This window comes from Paramisgurnus dabryanus, chromosome 1 (genome assembly GCF_030506205.2).
Source record: "Paramisgurnus dabryanus chromosome 1, PD_genome_1.1, whole genome shotgun sequence".
Taxonomy (NCBI): Eukaryota; Metazoa; Chordata; class Actinopteri; order Cypriniformes; family Cobitidae; genus Paramisgurnus; species Paramisgurnus dabryanus.
Genome location: NC_133337.1, coordinates 36,626,073 through 36,648,328, shown reverse-complemented (window position 1 = coordinate 36,648,328; position 22,256 = coordinate 36,626,073). Strand labels below are relative to the sequence as shown.

At 39.0% G+C, this 22,256-nt stretch overlaps 2 protein-coding genes and 1 long non-coding RNA gene across 4 annotated transcripts; 1 reads left to right on the top strand and 2 right to left on the bottom strand.

Annotated features, from left to right (window-relative positions):
• The first annotated feature begins 366 nt into the window (after positions 1–366).
• Positions 367–18,963, top strand: LOC135749792 (sortilin). Its single transcript, XM_065268459.1, has 21 exons — positions 367–646; positions 2,953–3,015; positions 4,215–4,291; positions 4,442–4,544; positions 6,915–7,082; positions 7,158–7,231; positions 9,940–9,986; positions 10,092–10,228; positions 10,329–10,412; positions 13,283–13,343; positions 13,889–14,041; positions 14,128–14,225; positions 14,549–14,648; positions 14,749–14,920; positions 16,172–16,365; positions 17,030–17,222; positions 17,620–17,727; positions 17,803–17,911; positions 18,124–18,230; positions 18,323–18,440; positions 18,677–18,963. Exons 1-21 carry the CDS (start codon positions 422–424, stop codon positions 18,689–18,691), a joined length of 2,406 nt encoding a protein of 801 aa, XP_065124531.1. The 5' UTR covers positions 367–421; the 3' UTR covers positions 18,692–18,963.
• LOC135750462 (uncharacterized) lies at positions 10,432–16,267 on the bottom strand. Of its 2 annotated transcripts, XR_010532486.2 has the most exons (4): positions 16,143–16,267; positions 15,986–16,042; positions 14,744–14,880; positions 10,432–13,387 (listed from the first exon to the last, which is right to left on the bottom strand). It is a non-coding gene; the product is annotated as an uncharacterized lncRNA (long non-coding RNA). The 2 variants fall into 2 exon arrangements; XR_010532731.2 differs by lacking the exon at positions 16,143–16,267 and having other exon boundaries at positions 15,986–16,055.
• Positions 18,964–20,206: 1,243 nt separating the features above from the next.
• c1h2orf68 (chromosome 1 C2orf68 homolog) lies at positions 20,207–21,468 on the bottom strand. Its single transcript, XM_065268460.2, has one exon. It carries the CDS (start codon positions 20,995–20,997, stop codon positions 20,506–20,508), a length of 492 nt encoding a protein of 163 aa, XP_065124532.1. The 5' UTR covers positions 20,998–21,468; the 3' UTR covers positions 20,207–20,505.
• Positions 21,469–22,256: the final 788 nt, after the last annotated feature.

Here is a 22,256-nt window from a genome sequence, read left to right as displayed (position 1 = left end):
TCCAAAATACAACATCTGTGGCCACATGGTTGACTTGAAACACTGATACCCAACAATACAGTTTAGGTGGACAGTTCAGTTTTCACTGCTGAAAAAAGAAACAATACCGATTCTGATTTCCATTACAAATCACTTGCTTACCATTAAAACCTTTACAAACTTCTCTAATGTAATGTGTTTGGGGCCTTATTCCATTATGATTGGGTCCCATCCGCCAAAAAACATTACACCAATACATCCCACCACATTACTAATAGACCATTAAAAATGTCATTGAAACCAAAGCAATTTTTTTTTAAGTTTGTGTGTTGAGCGGCTTGTCTCACACCCCTCCTCCCGCGCGCATTCTCTGCGCGCTCTCAGTGATCAGGAAACAGTCACTCATGTCTCTCTTTCTTTATCTCTGTCAGTCATTACAGTAATGAACTGGAAATTGTTAGTTTTCGGTACTGTGTGCTTACTGGTTTTGTCTGAGGATGCTGTCGCGCATGGGAAGCGACATGGGAAAACGGTGACCTTCTCCCGGGCCGCGCGTGGTCAGTGGAGACGCAAACGGGACACCTGGACGGGACGCGCGAGTTTCACAGCGTGCAAGTCACCTCTGTCCCCCAAAGACAGCGCTCTTCTGCTCAAGCAAACACATGAGGTAAGATCGATGACATGTAGATGTACTATCATTTTTTAACATTAAAATGACAGCTTAAAGTAGCTAAAGAAGTCAAATCTATTAATTTTATTTAGAACATTTTGTTGTTGAGATGGCATAATTTGGTAAATGTAACTGTTTCAGAAACCGTATCTAAATAAACTACCACATGAAATACTAGTCTAATATTTATAGTAAACTATGGGGCAGTTTTCCCGGACAGGAATTAGACTAGTCTAGACTAAAATAAATGTAAAAGGTGTCCAAATTAACATCTTAAAATACACCAGTCTCCTTTTGTTTGGCATCAAAATCCAATATTGCAATATGTAGTAATGTTTTTAGTAAGACATGTTTGTTAAAACTAGTTTTATTTTATAATTAAACTAAGCCTAGTCCTGGTTTAAGATAATCCCTGTCCGGGTAACCACCCCTATATTCCAATTCGTTAATATCAGTTTTTGAACCTTATAGTAAATACTAACCTAATGTATACTGCAGTTTATCAATTCACTAGGTAATACTGCAAAACTATAGTGTACTATATGTATTCTAGATTTTACTATATGGTAGTAAATGCTATAAATAGTGTTCTTTCTATGTGGGAACAACCCCCTACATTAACCATATTTTTTATAGTAAGACAATATAATAACCACAAGGTTTTTATTGACTCACTAGCCTACGTGTCAATTTAACAATGAAATAGTAGTAAAAATATGCTACTACAAATACTATCATTCCACAAACAAACATGTTACTATTACATTTTTACTGTAATAAAACTAAGGTTACTTTACATTTGGGACTTTTCATAAGATGCCACTTTATATTAGGTGTATTTAACTGCTGTGTACTTATGAAGAGTTCCGTTGCAAAACGAGATAATAATCTCGTTTTTTGGTTGTGCATTCCAATTAATATCAATTCAACTGCAGTTGTTTGTTTTGATATAAACCTTAATAACTTAAAAAAATACAGCCAAGTAGCACCATAAAACAAAATAATAACATGATAACATAAATTATAATAAACATGTTTTGACAAAAGTGTTTAAAACGGATTTATCCCGTTTTGCAACGAACCTCTTCATATAATGTAACTAGCGTGTGTACAAACTATATAGTATGTTTTGGTACGTTAAATTTAAAGCAGTAGTTCTCAACCAGCGAGCTAGCCCAAACTTCAATCACAGTAAACAAATTATTTGAAATGTTTTTATTTTCTTGTTATAGCAAGCTGTAGAATATTTTATTGTGTAGAAATGTGATGTGTTGCATTGTTGTGGACATTGGTGAGACCTTAAAGTGAAAAAGGTTGAGATCCACTGCTTTAAATATGCACAAAGTGTCTTGAAATGTACAGCTTTGTTCAGTGTGTTGACATAATTTCCACTGAAACAGGAAGTTAGGGTGGGACATATTAGCTGTGTCCGAATTGGAAGGCTGCGACCTCCGAAGGCTGCATTCGAGGACAGATTGCAGTGCGGCTGAAAAGTACCAATTTGAAGGATGCTTAAAATGCAGCCTTAATATGGATCCTTCACAGCCTAGGCTATCCTGAGATTCATTGCGCACCTGTAACAGCTGGATATAATAGCTGAATATTTTATAATAATCATTTAAAACCTTTGTTAAATAAAAGTGTGTATTTTGGCAGAAAAATGCTCCTGTTTTAGTATTTTGTATTATTTATTCTGTGGATGTTGCATTTTACTTTTGTATATTTCTAAAGGTTGGTTAATTTTATTTTCTGTTGGTTAGTCTAATCTACATCCACGTGCCATGTTTTCTAAAATAAAATAATTTTGTTCTGGTTTCATACTTATTTCATTAAAAAAGCTTTCTGCTGTCACACTGACAGCCGTGGTGGGCGCTTATACAGCTGGTGAATGGTGACCCAACTATGCAGCCTACATAGACCGTCTCATTTCAGAACACATCCTTGTCTTCAAAATACGCAACCTTCAAAAGATCCAGCCTTCGAATTGGGACACGGCTATTGAGTGTCCCTTTCCCCTTTTGAAATAGCCAATAGCATTTAGATTACCTCACAGCCTGGAATATAGTTTATAGATTTCCTTAAGGCTACCATATTCATGCTAAAAAATCAAAAAGCTCAATTTTGATTTCACAGGGACTTTAAAGTATCTGCATATTGTAATTACACTATTGACTCTATCCTGAACCACTTAAATGCTTTTGTCTTTTGTAAGAAGGCCTACACAGTAGGTAAATACATTTAATGGGTAAAGTGGGTCAAGAAACTTCACTTCCACTCAAAGTAACTTTTGTTTCTTTTCCTAGACGGGTTTCCATGGTGATGACGGCTCCAGTTTTACACTCACATGGGTTGGAGATGGAACTGGGGTTAGCCAATCTTGCTAAGTAATCCAAAGAATATACCTTTAACTAATAGACTTTTCTCTGTCTTTGTTTTTTATTATAAGGTTATTGTCTTGGTAATACAGATGGTGTGTTGTAGCATATATGTTCATCAAACTATATTTAAATTTCTCCTGTACCTGTAGTTCATAATTTTATCCCATAAATTACATTTCCTTATGCCTTAAAAAATAGCTTGAATGTAACTCTATATGTTTGCTCTGTTTAGTATACTTACGAGTGAATATACGAATTAGTCTACACCTCCTCTAAATCACACCTGTTTGGACTACCTGATCCACTTGATCAACACATTTATATGATTGGCAACACATTACTGGTGGTTTCAAACCGCGTTATTGAGATGATCTTTGGTACACTGCACGCAGTGTTAAGGACTAAATACTCATCAATCTCAAGGTGTTGACTGATAAATTTGCATATTGTGTGTTAAAGGAAAACAACACATTTTTTAATATTTTACTATGTTTTTACCTCAGCTTAGATTAATTAATACATACCTATCTTTTTTCAGTGCGTGCACTTAATCTTTGTACAGCGCGTCATTAATGTGTTAGCATTAAGCCTAGCCCTATTCATTCCTTAGGATCCAAACAGGGATGAATTTAGCAGCACCTTCTAAACAATTCCATGTTTTCCCTATTTAAAGACTGTTACATAAGTAGTTACACAAGTAAGTATGGTGGCACAAAATAAAATGTGCCGATTTTTTAAAATGAGAACTATATTGTATGGTGGTAACTACTCATGTAACAGTCTTCAAATAGGGAAAACGTGTTTGGTGGCTTCTAAATTCATCCCTGTTTGGATCCTAAGGAATGAATGGGGCTAGGCTAAATGCTAACACATTAACGATGCGCTGTACAAAGATTAAGTGCACACATTAAAAAAGATAGGTATGTATTAATTCGTCTAAGTTGAGGTAAGAACATAGTAAAATATTAAAAACGGTGGTGTTTTCCTTTAAAGCAGCGTAATTAAAAACAAAGACATATAAACAACATTAACAACCTGATTTTCACAAGGGGAACTTTAAATAATAGTTTAATTGTATTTTTTGTGTACTTTGCCTTTTTGGCCCATGTAATTCACACATGATGTGCTGTGTGAAGTGTAAGATGTGTGAACAACACATTTTGTGAACTCTTGTCTGGCCATTGCAGATTATTCTGGTCCTTTCCACAGTCAGCGTACCATCAGACTCATTTTATGAAGGTGGTTCCACACGCCTTTACAGAAGGTCAGTGGGGTATTTACCTGTTCTCAAATAACATAAACATGTGTCCAATTTAGGCTTATACTGACTGACATTCATGAATCAGGATTTTTGTATTTAGATGCAACAATCTTGTTTATCTTTTATCAAACACAAAATTTTGCATCATTCTAGTGAAGACTATGGAAAGTCTTTCCATGATATCTCCCATGCCATCAGCAACGCATTTATAAAGAAGGACTTTGGAATTAGTGCTGGACCTGGGAACCCTCAACAGGTAAATGTAATGTCTGATAACTACTAATAAATCTCTAGTTGTGACATTTTTTTAGTATAACCTCACTTTTAATCTTCTGTGAGTAGGTTTTGATATGTAGGAAAATGTGATGTTTCCGTTCTAACATGTAACACCTCCTTCGTCTGAAAACATGTTGTGGTTTTAACAGATAGCCTAATGCTATTGACAGAAAGCATTTGTGTCAAAATGCACCACAAACCACAACTTTTTTTTAACATCCTCTTCAATGGGACAGAGTAGTTCAGTTGGTTTCTGTCACACCACTTTTATTTTACTTATAAAAGTTAAGCCAAAGATATTGGAAATAACAAGATTGATCACTACTATGGCCCTGTCCCAAATGGCCTTAAATTGCACATTCTCGCTTAGTCTACGAGTCGGTAGGGTGTCCCATCTGTCTTTTTTACGCTTTGAAGTGTGCTCATCAGCACCTCCTTTGCCCCCTTGATGCGGTCTGCAGCAGGCTTTGCACACTTTACCAACCCAGAAGTCCTTGCGAAAGGGCAATCAGACCAATCAGACGACGGAAGGGAGGAGTTCAAACTGACGGGCAACTTCTTTACCTATTTCCGGTGTGATGCTCAAGTATGTCCCAAAATACGACTCCGCTGCACCCACGTGGACTCGCATCAAGGGTCCCTAAAGTCTAGACTACGTGATGTCATCAAAGTGTGGACTCTGAGGAGGACCACAAGTCCGGAGTGTGCCATTTAGGACAGGGCAATTAGGGGGACAATGCAACACTCAATATGGCCCCTCTGGCTAAGTCCCGCCTACAGTTAAAAGAACCAATCATCAATTGACAAGACTGATGGTTCTGTTGGGGAGGGGCTCTATACAGGCATGAGGTATTTGCCAACCTGTGCGCATGCTCAGTAACTGAATCAAGCTTGAAAAAAGGTGCAATTTGAGCTTAAGAAACATAAGTTATGGTACAGAGTTAATGTCAGATGTAATTGTTGGTCAGAAATATGTTGTTTAAAGGGATAGTTCGGCCAGAAATGATATTAAACCCATGATTTACTCACCCCCAAGCTGTCCGAGTTGCATATGTCCATCGTTTTTCAGACAAACACATTTTCGGATATTTAAGAAAATGTTTTAGATCTTTCAGTTAATTAAATGTGAAGTTACTGGGTCCACGACCTTCAAGTCCAAAAAAGTGCGTCCATCCTTCACAAAAGAAATCCAAACAGCTCCAGGATGATAAACAAAGGTCTTCTGAGGGTAATCCGCGCGGTGTTGTTGTAGAAATATCCATATTTTAAACTTTATTAACTTAAATAACTATCTTCCGGTAGCGCCGCCATCTTAGACTCCTCTGTATTCAGGAGAGAGTATAGGCGTAGTGTACACACTTTTCTTAGTAACGTATGATAAATTCGGAGGGCGGGTGCACAGAGCAGCGGCAGAGTAGCCTCCGTAGGCTGCGTAACCTCTCATCCTGAATGCGGACGCGACTAAGATGGCGGCGCTACCGGAAGGTAGTTATTTTCGTTAATAAAGTTTTAAATATGGATATTTCTACCACAACACAGTGCGGATTACCCTCAGAAGACCTTTGTTTATCATCCTGGAGCCGTTTGGTTTATTTTGTGAAGGATGGACGCACTTTTTTTGGACTTGAAGGTCGTGGACCCCGTAACTTCACATTTAATTAACTGAAAGATCTAAAACATTTTCTAAAATATCTGAAAATGTGTTTGTTTGAAAAACGATGGACGTATACAACTCGGACAGCTTGGGGGTGAGTAAATCATGGGTTTAATATCATTTTTGGCCGAACTATCCCTTTAATTGTGTACATATTAGCATGCCATTTCAGGGGGTCTTTCACCATTCAAGTAGATAGGATTTTAGTCTTGCATGACTAAAACAACTGCCTGGAGAGATTGCAAAGATGGCCGCCTAGTGGCACGGCTTCCCTTAAGGGGCTTTGGATGAAGGGATAGTTCATCCAAAAATGAAACTTTATCATTTACTCACTCTCATGTTGGTACAAACCTGTATACATTTCTTTGTTCTGATGAACACATAGGAAGATATTTTAAGGAATGTTTGTTACCAAACCAATCAGAGGCCCCATGGACTTCCAAAGTAAGATAAAAGAATACTATGGAAATCAATCGGGCCCTGATTGGTTTGGTTACAAACATTCCTCAAAATATCTTCCTTTGTGTTCATCAGAACAAAGAAATGAATACAGATTTGTAACAAAATGAGAGTGAGTAAATGATGACAAAATTATTATTTTTTTATGTGAACTATCCCTTTAAGACCATTCATGTGTTACCTGACTGTTGTTTTGTCGTTTATGATTTCTAATTAGCATTTTGTTGTTCATTACAGGTGATTCTGACGGCCAACATACCTTTTACCAAGACCCCAGGAGGAGTCATTTATACCTCGATGGATGCAGGTGTGACATTTAAATCAGTTCAACTTCCATTTCACCCAGCACAGGCTATTCAGTTCCACTACCAGCACCCAAAATACCTTGTGGCCATCAGCATCGATGTAAGAGCTCTTATACTATACATCTATACTACATATCTTATACTACGTTTTTAATATGATCTTATTGATTTTTAGGATGGGTTATGGCTCTCAAAAGACTTTGGGAACAGTTGGTCTGAAGTTCACGAAGGAGTTAATACTTTCACATGGTGAGAACAAACAACAAAGATCTGAATGAGCTTACAAAACAAAAAACATTTTGGGGATTACGTTAATGAATCTTATACACAAATAAGTCTCCCTGTGCTAGTGAGATATATCAGTGTTTATATTATAAAATATTTCAAATGATCAGCATTTGCATAATGTATTTAATGCACAGCTATATCCTTGGTCATAAAAACTACAGTTTTATTGGTATGCAAATGTGTTGTAGGGCCACCACTACAGTTCATGGGGCCTTAAATAAAATTATGAGAATATGTCCCAGTTGTTAGGAATCTCGAAGATAACAGTGGTGAACCCAAACGCAGACAACAAGGGGTTAACTCAGGATATTTATTAATGAATAAAAACAGAAAACAAAAACCCACGAGGGGGCAAAACCACAGAAACAGGATAACTTAAACAGGATTGAACACTAAACAGGGCAAGACCCAAAACTACACTAAAACACTAAACTAGATACACTTAACAATAAACACTACAAGACTAGAATTCTTTAGACAGAGTACTCACAGGACTTAGGAATAAACGTCAAGGCTGAAGCACGGGACAATGAATACAAGAGGATTAAATAGGGGAGCAAATCAAGAGGGGAACAGGTGACATGAATCAAACAATAATGGGATGATTAACGGGGAAACAAGGGGGCGGGGTCAGGAGACGAGACAGAAAGCACATGGCAATGAAAAAACAAAGCCAGTGCTCTCACACAAAACATTGGGCTGCCATGATCCTGTCACTATGACTTAAAAACTGTGACCTGAAGACAGGACCATGACAGGACCCTCCCCTTAAGGGACGCCACCTGGCGTCCCCCAAGGGAACACACTAGACACGAGACAAGACATACTGAGAAACAGAGAAAAACCAATAAAACATAATACACAAACACAATGGCAAACAACAACTTACAATAACAGGGTTGGGGTGACATAACAAAAACATCATTAAAGGGAGAGGGGGTGGGGGAACAAGAAAGTTCAACTGAGGAAGTCCAGGTGGGGTGGAGCTGGGAGGACAAGGGGTCTTGGGTCCTGGGGCGGAGGTAGAAGGTTTGGGACGAGGAGTCCGGGCAGGCTTGGGGGTCTTGGTAGGTGGGGTAGGTCCAGAGGGGGCAGACTGAGGCAAGGCTGAGGTGGGGAGGACTGGAGGCACAATGGGAAACAAGGCAGGGTCTCCGGACAGGAACGGGGCAGACACAGGAGCCAAGACAGGGGGCGCTGCGGCTGGCAGCGGGGACAAGACAGGGACCACGACAGGGGGCGCTGCGGCAGGCAGCGGGGACAAGACAGGGACCATGACAGGGGGCGCTGCGGCCGGCAGCGGGGACGAGACAGGGACCACGACAGGGGGCGCTGCGGCCGGCAGCGGGGACGAGACAGGGACCACGACAGGGGGCGCTGCGGCCGGCAGCGGGGACGAGACAGGGACCACGACAGGGGGCGCTGCGGCCGGCAGCGGGGACGAGACAGGGACCACGACAGGGGGCGCTGCGGCCGGCTGCGCGGAGGGCAGCGGCGGCTGGGCTGGCTGCGTAGCCTTCCTTCTCCTCTTCTTATGAGGACGCGCTGCAGAGAGTGGGGAAGGTGGCGTGACCACCTCGGAGGAGGACCCCCCAGACGAAGACTCCCAGGAGATCCTCCTCTCTCGCTTCCCTCGAAGGGACATAGGTGGGGAGGAGCTCTCTGGAGCTGGAGGGGAATGTCCTGGACCGCCGGGCACCAACACTCCCATGATACGTCCCTCCGGGACAGAAGAGAGGGGCACAGGCTCAACGGCTCTGGTCGGGTTCCCCCTGGAGTTAATCCCGGGTCCATAAACGAGAGGATCATACCAAGTAGGACCCGGTTCACACTCCAGAACGAAACCCCGACCTCTCCTCGCCAGACGACGGTTCATGTCTGCTGGGCTCCTTTCTGGCTTCAGCCTTCTGTTAGGAATCTCGAAGATAACAGTGGTGAACCCAAACGCAGACAACAAGGGGTTAACTCAGGATATTTATTAATGAATAAAAACAGAAAACAAAAACCCACGAGGGGGCAAAACCACAGAAACAGGATAACTTAAACAGGATTGAACACTAAACAGGGCAAGACCCAAAACTACACTAAAACACTAAACTAGATACACTTAACAATAAACACTACAAGACTAGAATTCTTTAGACAGAGTACTCACAGGACTTAGGAATAAACGTCAAGGCTGAAGCACGGGACAATGAATACAAGAGGATTAAATAGGGGAGCAAATCAAGAGGGGAACAGGTGACATGAATCAAACAATAATGGGATGATTAACGGGGAAACAAGGGGGCGGGGTCAGGAGACGAGACAGAAAGCACATGGCAATGAAAAAACAAAGCCAGTGCTCTCACACAAAACATTGGGCTGCCATGATCCTGTCACTATGACTTAAAAACTGTGACCTGAAGACAGGACCATGACACCAGTTCTTATACATCCAATGTAAAGGTACATTTAGTGACCCCCCCTCCCATCACAGTAGCAGTGTGTGGTATAAATACTTTATCAGACATACTACATCTGCCATGTTGTAATATCCTATTGCATACTGCTCATTTGCCATATTGCTTTTGCATACTATACAGTAGGAAAGCATGTATATTCAACACATTCATAAAGTTCAGTTGAGGATTTCTGCATCTCAAACATTTCTTCCTTTTTTATTTAAGGGGTTCTGGTATTACTCTGTTCTTCAGTTCAAGTCGAAAAGGAACAGGTAAGGAACGATTATTATTCTTTGCCATATAGTACATAAAGGAAATAGTTGGGCAGTACTGCACCTACTAATAAAAAAATTATCTTTTGATTGGGTTTCAACCAGTGGATGCAGCGAGACGGGGCGAGCTTATTTTAAGACGGACGCAGGATTTTGGCAAAACCTTCCTTACCATCGCCAAGAACATCTTTTCTTTTGGCTACATAGGGGGATTCCTGTTTACCTCTGTCATGGAAAAACTGGTACGAAAAATGCACACCCAAGCATGGATTAACCCACATGAACACATTGTTTCTTGCACCCACTCTCTCTAAATTCTTTGAGATTCTTGTCTGTTTACAGGGTTCTCCTCGAGTTATCTATGTGTCGTCAGACCAGGGTGACCATTTTAATAAAGCTCAGCTACCATCAGCCACTACCGAACAGGTGAGAATACACACAGACTTGAAACATTGGTTCTTCAACAGGGGTCCAGGGCCCCTTGGGGTTTGTGGTGGTATTGCCAGTGTCCTTCAAATATAGTGTAGCATCCAAGAAAAAGGCACAGACACAAAAATTAGTTTAAACAAAACTCTTGCCTAAGGCTTTATTTAACCGAGCACCTGTAGGCCGAGGATCACTTCGGGAACCTTCCAGAGAGTGCACAACAGAAACACAACCACCCCCATTTCAGGCAAGACATGAAAAGGGTACAGAAACTCAGCTTTAACCCTTACAGCAGTGTTTCCTAACCACTAGTGTGCCGTGACCACTTGTTTGGTATGCTGTGGAAAATAAAATTGCCACAGTGTTTGAAAAAGTGCTCGAAGCTAGCTACCAGGTTCCTGAGTTGGTCACAGCTGCGTGTGTCACTGTCATCAATTCCAGCCAGGATATCATTTGTGTTCATCAAAACATGATCAAGTTTCACATTAAATGTGAATACTAGGTTTATACAGTATAATATTTCAGTTTAACAAGTCATTTAAGCATTGCAACAGGTTTGTGCAGATCTGTTAATGTTTATTGTGAAAGTGGTGTGCCGTATGAATTTTTTACTTATCAAAACAGAAAAAAGGTTGGGAAACACTGCCTTACAGAACAGAGTTGTTAAGCTCAGTGGTAGAGCATTGTGTTTGCAACGCAAAGGACATGGGTTTGAACCCAGGGAATACATAATGATAATGTATACCTTTTAATTCACTGTAAGTCGCTTTTAAATCGTCTGCCAAAAGCTTAAATATTGTAAAAAAAGTATTTATTTATTTATTTATTCATTTTGAAAATTTAAATTAAGTATCAAACAAAAATGCAATAATAGGTTAATAGTAAACATTAGAACACAATTAAAATGAAGAGCATAAAGTTCCCACATTAACATCAATTCAGTAAAATTAAAATGTATAAAAAGCCTTAATGTCCTCCCATCCTCGAACCGATCTCGCTTTACTTCCGGTCATGAGCTATGGCACAAGGGTGGGGTATGGGAAAATATTGCAGCGATTAGCAATTAGCAAAATGACCCAACTTCCAACGATCCAATCAGTTCTCGATGGACGAGTTCAAGTCCCGCCCTACGTGTATTCTGGTCATTCTACAGAAACGTCCACTTTTGGCATGATAAAATGTATTTATTTTTCTAACATTTAAACTTAGACCACATTATTAGATTACTATTTGACGTTATAAGTACACATAAATGACAGCTTAATGATTTTTTATTTTTTGTGTGCATGTACTTCAAGACTGCATAGACCTTTTTTGTCACTGGTGTTACCTTACTTTTTTAGCAATATTAAAAGGTGTTTATGAAGGTGTTAAAGTGTAGCAGAATTCAATTAATAAAAAATTATCATCATGTCACATGTGAAAGATTTTACTTAATGTGAAAGAAATAAAAACACAGTAACACCAGTGACACAACAAATCACCAGTCACTGGTGTTACTGATCTTCGCTGCTGTTAGGAAGGTATCACCAGTGACAATTTACATGAAAACTGCATTTTACAAAATTTCTGCTGCAAAGTATCAAACCACAGGTTGTCAATCATTGTATATTCACTAAATTAAGTAGTTTAATTCATTTGTATTCTAGTTTTTTGCAATTTCCAAACAATAAGGGACATCATACCAGTGACTTAAACTAAAAGCTTCATATGAAATCATGAGATAAATGAGAAGATTTCTGATAACTGAAAAGAGACAGTGGACATATATGGGCGTCTCTTCATAGATCTCCGGGAAGTGGAAAGAAGGAAGTCAAGTGATGTCATCAGTGTGATTTTTATTTAAAAACAAGAGCTTTTTGTTAAACAGTAACACCAGTGACACAACTCCAGGGGACCACTATTTTCATTATATATTTTATAATATTTATTTAGCATTTTGTCTTTTAATTTAATTTACATCATATATTTGATAGTTATTTACACATTATTGTATTTTAAATGGAAGAAAACACTGTTTTTGATCTAAAAATAAAGCATTTTCCCTGTGTACATGACTGAGGGGAAGAGCACTTCTGAGATGCTTGGAATTCTAATTAATTAATAAAAATGAAATATTGCTACATTGATGGCTCAAGAAGATGTAAATGTTCAAAAAACATATTGTCTCATTTTTAAATATAAAAAATTGTAACCCTTAGGTGTTTCAAGTGTAACATTTCTGTAAAGGCTAGGGACAGAAAAATTTACATTTCCGTAGAATGACCCATTCTCATTTCAGACGCTGTTTTACTGTTATATACAATATATAATATACAATGGGGAAAATAAGATAATAGCTACTTATGTGTCATTGTGACTTTAAAAACATTTCCACATTTACCATTAGGCATTTAGCAAACATTTCCTAGTGATATGTTTCACCTAACAATTGAAATTACTTTGAAGGGTTAGTTCATCCAAAACCACATCAGTTACACCACAGTGGCTCAGTGGATAGCACTGTTGCCTTACCGCAAGTCTTATTTGCGTCAGGAGGTTTTCTGTGTGGAGTTTGCATGTTCTCCTTGTGTCAGCATGGGCACTCCGATGAAAAAAGAAGGTACAAGAAGGTAACAAAGCTGTTACTGGGGAGTACCATTTCAAAAAGAACACTTTTGTACCTTAAAGGTGCACATTGGTACCTCAAAGATACACACTGGTACCTCAAAGATACACATTGGTTCCTTAGAGGTACCTTACTGTACCAAAATGTCACATATTAGGACCTTTTTAAAAGTACTGTCCCATTGACAACTTTTGTAGTGTTGCTTATATAAGAGATGCACACGAAGATTCTTATGAGACTAACTCAAGGTGTTTGTTCACAGTTCTACTCGGTTCTGGACGGTGATGAGGACATGATCTTCATGCACGTGGACAACCCAGGAGGTACACTTTTATACTTGGTTTAACACAGGTTCCTTCTGTGTCAGCTGTAAAAGAGAGAAGTTACCGCCGTTATTTAACAGCTTGACCGCTGCTGCCGTCAGTTTAACAGCGTTTGAGAGGCAGGACTTGTTGAACGAGTTCCTCTTTGTGCTGACATCAAATAAAATGTCTTTGACTGCTAGTTTGGAGGTCTATGTGCTGTAGCGATCACTTGAGACAGATAAGAGTGCGCATGGTGTTGGCTTTCAGCAGGAAGTGGCTTGGTTCTCTGTAGTCACTTTAGACACAAATATACCCCTCGTATTTTCGGTATTATTATGTGAAGAATGATCTCACTGCCCGTCATATGTTTATTCTTTGATCTGTTTCTTATTGAGAGCTATTAGATGCTTGAAATTCCTCGTATAATATAATTTAAACCCTGACGAAGCATGTTAGGTGCGGGTTAGGTTTTGAATAATGAACAGTTTCTTATCTCTTGTCTGGAGAAATGCTGTGTCAGCTGAGTGATTGTTTGTGTGTGGTTTGATCTCACATGCTTACAGACACATATTTTGGGACAATCTACACATCGGATGACAGAGGAATCCTGTATTCCAAGTCTCTAGATCGCCACTTGTTCGGTGGGGAGGGGAAGAGTGATTTCACTAATGTGACCTCTTTGAGAGGGGTCTACCTCACCAATGTACTCGAGGAAGGTAAGAATGCTTGGTAAAGATTTGCGCTAGAAACAAGACTGCTTGTAACAGTGCTGCTGATGTCATGATGATGTCATTTTCCGCAGATGGACGTATTCGCTCAGTCATTTCATTTGACAGAGGTGGAGAATGGAGATTTCTGAAGAAGCCAGAAAATGTGGAATGCCCGGAGATCTCGAAGACGGTAACAGTTAAAGATCATAACAATCCATCTACATTTAATGCATTATATTCTTAAATGCCCCATGAACTTTTTAATATGTGTTCCAGTATGTATTTTCTTTCGAAACAATCATACATCATAAAGGGCGTGTCCCTTTTTTAAATAGCTGATGTTTAGTTTAACTCTACGTCCCAGCCCACCAAAACCACACTTTCAAAATATCCAAGAGCATTTCACTGGTACAAAGTTGTATATATCTATTTATGCAAAATGAGTCTAATATTGCCAGAGGTGAAAATTAGACTAAGTTGTAAGTATGCATGCTTTGGTGTTTCCTGTTGCAGTGCAGCCTACATATCCACGGAGAGCACAGTCACTTCAGTGGAATTACTCCCATGCTGCCTCTCTCTGAACCCAGTGCTATTGGTCTGGTCATTGCTCATGGTAATAGCCCTCTCATGTACAGTACACACCACTAATAAACTCGTAAAGAGAAACTGCACGTCTTTAATAAATAATCACTGTAAGTTGAATGTTACCGCAGGTAGCGTCGGGGACTCCATATCAGCTGCCCGGCCGGATGTGTATGTGTCTGGAGATGGAGGATACACCTGGTGGGGGACTTTGAGAGGACCGCATCTCTATAGCATCCTGGACTCTGGAGGTCTTATAGTGGCTGTTGAGGCACACAGAGACCAACAGATCAGCTCTTTAAAGTAAGACACCTTACTTCACTAAAGTCTTGGGTCATTTATTTTCCAGATGCCACTTGTTTAAAGGGACACTCCACTTAAAAAAAGGCTCATTTTCCAGTTCCCCTAGAGTTAAAAAAAGTTTTTACCATTTCGGAATTCATTCAGCCAATCTCCAGGTCTGCAGTACCACTTTTAGCATAGCTTAGCATAATCCATTGAATCTGATTAGACCATTAGCATCATGCTAAAAAAATGACCAAAGAGTATCAATATTTTTCCTATTTAAATCTTGACTCTTCTGTAGTTACATCGTGTACTAAGACCGACGGAAAATTAATACTTGCGATTTTCTAGTGATGATATGACGCAGTGCCCGAAAATAGTTCCCTGCTATTGAAAGTTCCCAGGGGGACTATTTTCAGGCGCTGTGTAATATCATTGTGCCTGCTGCAGACATGTTACAGCAGCAAAGTCCTTGCTTATTACACCAGAATTAGAGTATAGTTCATAGCCATATCGGCCGAGAAAATCGCAACTTTTAATTTTCCCGTCGGTCTTAGTACACGATGTAAATACAGAAGAGTCAAGTTTTAAATAGGAAAAATATCTAAACTCTTTGGTCATTTTTGAGCGCGATGCTAATGGTCTAATCAGATTCAATGGATTATGCTAAGCTATGCCAAAAGTGGTACCACCAGACCCGGAGATCGGCTGAATGGATTCCAAAACGGTAAAAATCAATTGTTAAACTCTAGGTGAGCTGGACAATGAGCATATTTTCAAAAAAAGTGGAGTGGCCCTTTAATACTTTGTTATGTAAGGGATAATGTATAGATATCACACTACAGGGGCTTATTTCACAATAACAAGCGGCAGCCTGTACATTATCCCGCTTATTACATGGCTATTTACCTCAAAAGTTTATTTCTGGTTTCAACATAAGTGAAGACGTTCAAATGTCACAAATCATGCTATTTGGTTTATCATTTATAAATATAATGTCATATGTTATTGAAAGACATATTTATATTTAATAAATTTGTATAATTTTATAAATAATATTATTTGTTTAATATTAAACTGTACCAAAATGATTTGCAGCATCCAGGTTACCGTGTGTTATTTGTTTTAAGCAGTTGTAATCTGAAAAAAAAAAACTGCAAATGTCACGACTGGCCAATCAGAATCAAGCATTCAGACGAGCCGTGTAATAAATAATGCTAAACTGTAAATATCTAAATACTTTTTTGGCTCTTTGATGTCTGTTTTCAGGTTTTCCACAGATGAAGGCCAGTGCTGGAACACATTTAATTTCACCGATCACCCAATCTTCCTGGCAGGCCTTGCATCTGAACCGGGCACTAAGACCATGAACATCAGCATCTTTGGTTACCGACCAGATGACGATGATCAGCCCATGTGGGTGGCAGTCACCATAGACTTTGAGCATCTGCTAACCAGAGAGTGTAAGACAATAACTCAAGTTTAAGTCTAGCTCTTGTAGGTGGTTGCCACTGTGTAGCAACACCGTCTAGTTGTGAGGGCATGGTTGCTATTGCATTAACAGGTGGTTTGCTAGAATGTTATGGGTGGTCACAATACCATCTCTCTGATGTTTTGGTCCCTAGATAAAACAAAAGATGCAAAAGTCGCATTAGTATACACATTACCGTTTATTTTGCTATATGCCTCATATCTATAGACCCTTTTACTGTTTGTACACAATGATGACGTGGCAGCGTATGTGCGCGCATTTAGGCAACGGAAGTATGGCAAGAATCAACAGTGAAGCAACACAGACAGAGAAGTTATTTTAAAAAGTTGACTTTATCCACATAGTGGAGTGGATAGAAGACGTTAGCAGATGCCCAAATATAAAGTGGCCAGATACATATATACGTATATTAGTATATTATTTTAGTGCAACAAAATGCAACAACCAGAAATTTTGATGCTGGGAAACCGTTTTAATAAACTTTCTGATTTGCTAACACGTAAGAACTAATGGGGAATAACAACACTTCTTTTGCCAAAATGCGCGCGTAGCCTATTTAATCACGTGAGCTGTAAAAGGGTCTATAGGCACATGCACGGATCTTTCTATCTAAAGAAGACTTTCTTGTCTTTAAGGTGATGAAAAGGACTACGTGAATTGGTTGGCTCACTCCGAATATGGAAGTGACACAGAAACGGACGGATGTGTTCTTGGCTACAAAGAGACATTCAGAAGACTGAGAAAACTGTCAGCCTGTCGAAATGGAAGAGGCTATGTGGTCAGCAGGCAACAAAAGCCATGTCCTTGTACTAAAGAAGACTACATGTGGTAGGAAAAATTGCAGATCCATTTCATCACACTGAGGTTTAGACTTCTGCTTGTAGTTTAAACGCAACACAAAACCTAACTTGATGTACAGTGAATCAAAACCTTTCCTAAAAGTCTTTTGTCTTAAAACCAATACCCGTTCTTGTCTTAGGACAACTTTTTTGATCAACTTCAATGTTGACTGGTATATTTTTTATCCTACTTGCCAGGGAAAGTATCTAAAAACCCCAAGATAAATTTGACTCGAGAAGAGACTCGAACTTGATTTGTTGTTTCTCAAGTATTTCTCAAAATTGTATATTATTAGATATTTTGTCTGGAAAACATGTAAAAAACGACTAATTTAAAACTCTTTTGCAGTATGAAACGGAAATTGTTTTGCTTCTCTTTTTAACAGTGACTATGGTTTCTATCGGCATGAAAACACATCCGAATGTCTACCACAGCCTGAACTCCTGAATCAAACCCTAGAGAGTTGCTTAAATGGAGAACTACAGTCAACAGGGTAAAAAACATTACACCTACTTGTATGTTTCACAAATTTTCAGACCATTTAATGTTATGCCATCATGTCACGCAGGTATCGCAAGATTCCCGGTGATAAATGTCAGGGTGGTTTCAATCCTCTGAGCATCAAAAAGCACTGCGAGACGGTCAGTCCATCATCAAATTTGCCAATTGAGCGATCGGTGAGTAGCAGTTCATCTGTCTGTTTATCATTGTATTAGCAAATAATTATAATGAGGATGATTATTGCAATTACAAAATAGCTTAAAGTACTTAAAACAGCATGGACCATCATGGTAATATTGCAAAGGTAATAAAGGTTAATGATCCAGAAACAAATTTTATATTTTCTTATATATATGGTAGATTCACACAGTTGTTTCTTTTATTGCAGAAGGGCATGCTGGCTCTTATTGTGGTGTGTTCATGTGTGGGGCTCATAAGTTTGGTAATAGGTGCAGCATTAATCATAACATCAAGGAAAATGAACTGCAGGCACAGGTAAGGTCACATGATCAAACTCAGACTGGACCCAGATTGGCTGACATTAGTGCATCTTTCATTCTTTTCTAATCAAATGCTGCCCCCTATAGGTTACCCGCATATCACTTCTCTGCGCTTCAACTCCAAGACGATGATGTGTGTATAAACCAGGAGAGCGGCCCCAGCAGCATACGGCACAGTTTAGCAGTTCCGGATGATTCAGATGATGTAAGTTTTTCTTATTCAAATTATTTTCACATTCCTGTACTACATCCATTCAGTAAGTCTGAATATTATGTAAGGAATTATTGATGGCGGGCCATTGAATAGACCCAAGGTGGAATGCGGCACGAGTCAGAATAAATAAAGCATTCAACAGCCCTGCTGTATAAATATTTTTAAATATATTTATGCTTATGTGTACACATAGACTAGCTTGCTGACCATATTCATGTCTTATTTAGGATCTCATTGAATGAACAGCATTTAAAGCCTGCCTCAACATCTGTGCTAAAGCGTGCAACTGGACAAAAATGCCAAAAGTGACTGTGAACTTTCTGTGAAGAATGTTTTCCAGCAAGTTTTGTTTTCTCCTATGAAATGTAATATGCAGGTATTATCGGATAATTTATTGTTAGGAGTGAATTTGCTTTCACTCTCTTTGTCTTTTGCACTGGAATTATTTATATTCCCTCTGCTGCTGGTAGTCCTTCATGTGTTTTGAATTGTAAATAAATGAAAATGCATTAAATCAGTCTGCAGTATTTCTATTTTAATGTGATTTTAGTTATGGAGTCTTAAAGGGGAATTTTTACAAAACTTTTTTAAGATGTCAAATAAATCTTTGGTGTTCCTAGAGTAAATATGTGAAGTTTTAGCTCAAAATACCATATAGATAATTTATTATAACATGTTAAAATTGCCACGTTGTAGGTGTGAGCAAAAATGTGCCTTTTTTTTAGGTTTGTCCTTTTAAATGCAAATGAGCTGATGAAATGCAAACACTGATTACCATGATGACATCTGTCTCTTTCTCTCTGCACTAAATGGCACTGCCGTGGTTGGATATGGCAGTTTAGGAGTGCGGTATTATCCCCTTCTGACATCACAAGGGGAATCAAATTTCAATTACCTATTTGAGTAGGTAAACTGGTTTACCAAAACTAAGTTACTGGATTGATCTTTTTTACATTTACTTTTTACATAGAAGCACTGGGGACCCAATTATAGCACTTAAACATGGAAAAGGTCAGGATATTATAATATGTCCCCTTTAAGAGCTGTAATAAAATACTTTTGGATGTAGGCCAATTATGCTGGACACCCCTGAGATAAGTAGTTATGTGATATGATAAATTATTGAAATATGTATCAAAAATACTGTTCAAAATCATTTTATATATGTATATTTTTGACAAATTAATTCACATTTACATTACTTACATTTTGAAGTTTTTGCAAACCACACACCTCAAGTACACACTCACCTCATCAACCTCACATTTATGTCCCTCATGGACAGATCCTTTGAGGTCTCCTAAAGAGGAGGGTGTTTTCATCAAGTACTCACAGGGGTGCCTCAAGGTTCAGTTCTGGTTCCCTTCCTATTCTCCAACCTTACTGGGAACGATCATAAAGGCACATGGCATTTATGCAGATGATACTTAGCTCTGTCAGTCATTTTTACATATTTGTTGTCTCTTATGATGAACTACTGTAAACTACTGTTGATTTTTCTAAGTTGCTAAGGTGTCTAAATACATGTAAATGTAACACATTTCTACTAACACGTACCACAATATCATACAGTACTCTCTCTTATACCCTAAGCTTTACTAAAGAATTAATAAACATTTTGTTAGAGCCATACCTTTGTAAAAATAAAAATAAAATGATCAGACAGTAAAATACTTAATATATAGCCTAATATAAATAAATAATTTATGTCGTTGCATATATTTAGCGCCTTCTTTGTTGCCATGACAAGTAAAACGTTTTTTGTGAAAAAAAAAATGCACCATTTTTATTTCCTCGTACAGAAAAAATGCAGGTCTCGATTTCTGTATCTTACAAAGACATACTGTTTAGGTTCAAACTAAATTTCATGATTTCATCTTTAACAGTGTATCTATTGTCTTTCATTATCTACACCTAACAAGTTAGGCTAACGTTACTTGGCATGCTTGGTGCTGTAAAGCAGAACTGCATCATCCACAGTTATGGTCACACAATATTTTAGTGAGGCCTTGCTTTTAAAGTATGCTTTTTTCCAAAAACAGCATGTTTCTTCATCTTAGCATTTGTCACGTCGTTTGTCCACTTCTCTTTCCACACGTGCCAGCAGTGCTGCCCTCATGGCTAAGTCCAAAATGTTCTTCTCTGCTACTCTTTCTACTATCGTTTCTGGCTTGTCCTCCTTGTGAACAATGAATGATGTTATTTGCCCACTGTCAGCCTGGTAATCAAGCCAAAATAATACTGTGCCGGAGTTGCCCTCATTGCAGTCCTCTGTCCCACTCCCTGCACTCACAGCAGGCTCAGAACCATCTAACTTACACCGTTGACGTAGGTGGTACATCTGTCGGTCAGGCCTTTTAGGGCAGCGAGGGGTAGTGGTGGGTCTGCGCCTCTGTTTCTCTTTGGCCTGTTTTACATCTCTGTCGTAATCATCCCTTGCAATCTGATTTCTTCTGATGTGGTGAAGAAACCCGTGGCTCATATCCAAACGAACGCCAGGCTTGTATTTGACACACTCTTCCTCTGCGTCGTGCAATTGTGCGTCCATATTTGACAACAATCTCAAAACAGAAGTCACTCTTCAACTTGAAAGTTTGAAAATGAAACTTATGTTTTACGTCATGAGTGGTGTGGGGTCTCCTGCAAGACACGCCTCTGCTGTGACGTTTAGCGATGTTTGGTTCTTGAATGAATCGTTCTTTTTGAGCCGGTTCATAGGAAGTGATCGGTTGAGCCGATTCACTAATCGAACTGGGTTGATGACGAGGACGCACAGCCGAAATAGCACGTCGAACTCAAAAGAAACGAACGAGCCAGTTTAACCAACGGTCGAAGATTGCCGACGATTCTGCCGAATGAGTTGCTGACACTGGGTGCATCCCAATTCAGTTCAGGGTCTAGATCCTTCTAGGCCGCGGACTTTGAAGGCAAGACTCTGTATTAAAAGGCTACAGCCTCTAAAGTACACGGAGCGAACTGAAATGAGACGGTCTTGCCTACGGGGGGAGTTGCGTCACTTGCTGTTCCCGCCCACTACGCTTGTCAGCGGGACCTATCAGACTTTTTAAAATAAACCAGATATTTTATTTTTATTTTAGAAAATATTACACATACACTGCCCAACAGTATGTCAAATTCACCAACCTTAGAAATATACAAAAGTAAAATGCAAAACGCACACAATTGCAGCAATAATATTAATTCATATCACTAAAACATAATTAATAGTGGTAATGCAGTGACAAGGACATTAAATTAGCAAAATATACACTTTTATTTAACTACAGTTCTTGCGTTATGTTTATTTTTAAAATACCCGCATTGAATCTTGGGATAGCCACGCCCGCGCTGTTGGCCAATTGATCGGAACGTTCGCATTTGGCAGCCATCTTACCACAGGTCGTTCGCTCACTCGTAGCATTGTGTTTTAATGGTGCATGTACTTTTAAATGACCATAACTTGCATAATTTTCTACCGATTTTCAAACGGGTTGGTTTGTTATAAACCTTAAAGATGTACTTATGACACGGCATACTTATACTAAAAAAAATTATGAAACACGTTAAATCATCCTGAATTATCGCAACATCCTGAATTATTATATTAATAGCGTTTGTAAGAAACCAAACCATTTGAAAATCGTTAGAAAATTTAGCAAGTTATGGTCATTTAAAAGTACATGCACCATTAAAACACAATGCTATAAGTGAACGAGCTCCCTGTGGTAAGATATGGCCGCCCGGTGATGACGTTAGAGACTCCGCCGTAACACATCTAGCCTTTATTATACATATCTATGGTGAAGG

What these genes read in the sequence shown, in the direction of transcription:
- LOC135749792 (XM_065268459.1), top strand. Translation starts at nt 422, where the DNA reads ATGAACTGGAAATTGTTAGTTTTCGGTACTGTGTGCTTACTGGTTTTG. An exon ending in GGAGTTAATACTTTCACATG is followed by an intron (nt 7,232 to 9,939) that starts GTGAGAACAAAC and finishes TTTTTATTTAAG; the next exon opens with GGGTTCTGGTATTACTCTGT. An exon ending in TTCAAGTCGAAAAGGAACAG is followed by an intron (nt 9,987 to 10,091) that starts GTAAGGAACGAT and finishes GGTTTCAACCAG; the next exon opens with TGGATGCAGCGAGACGGGGC.
- c1h2orf68 (XM_065268460.2), bottom strand. Translation starts at nt 20,997, where the DNA reads ATGGACGCACAATTGCACGACGCAGAGGAAGAGTGTGTCAAATACAAG.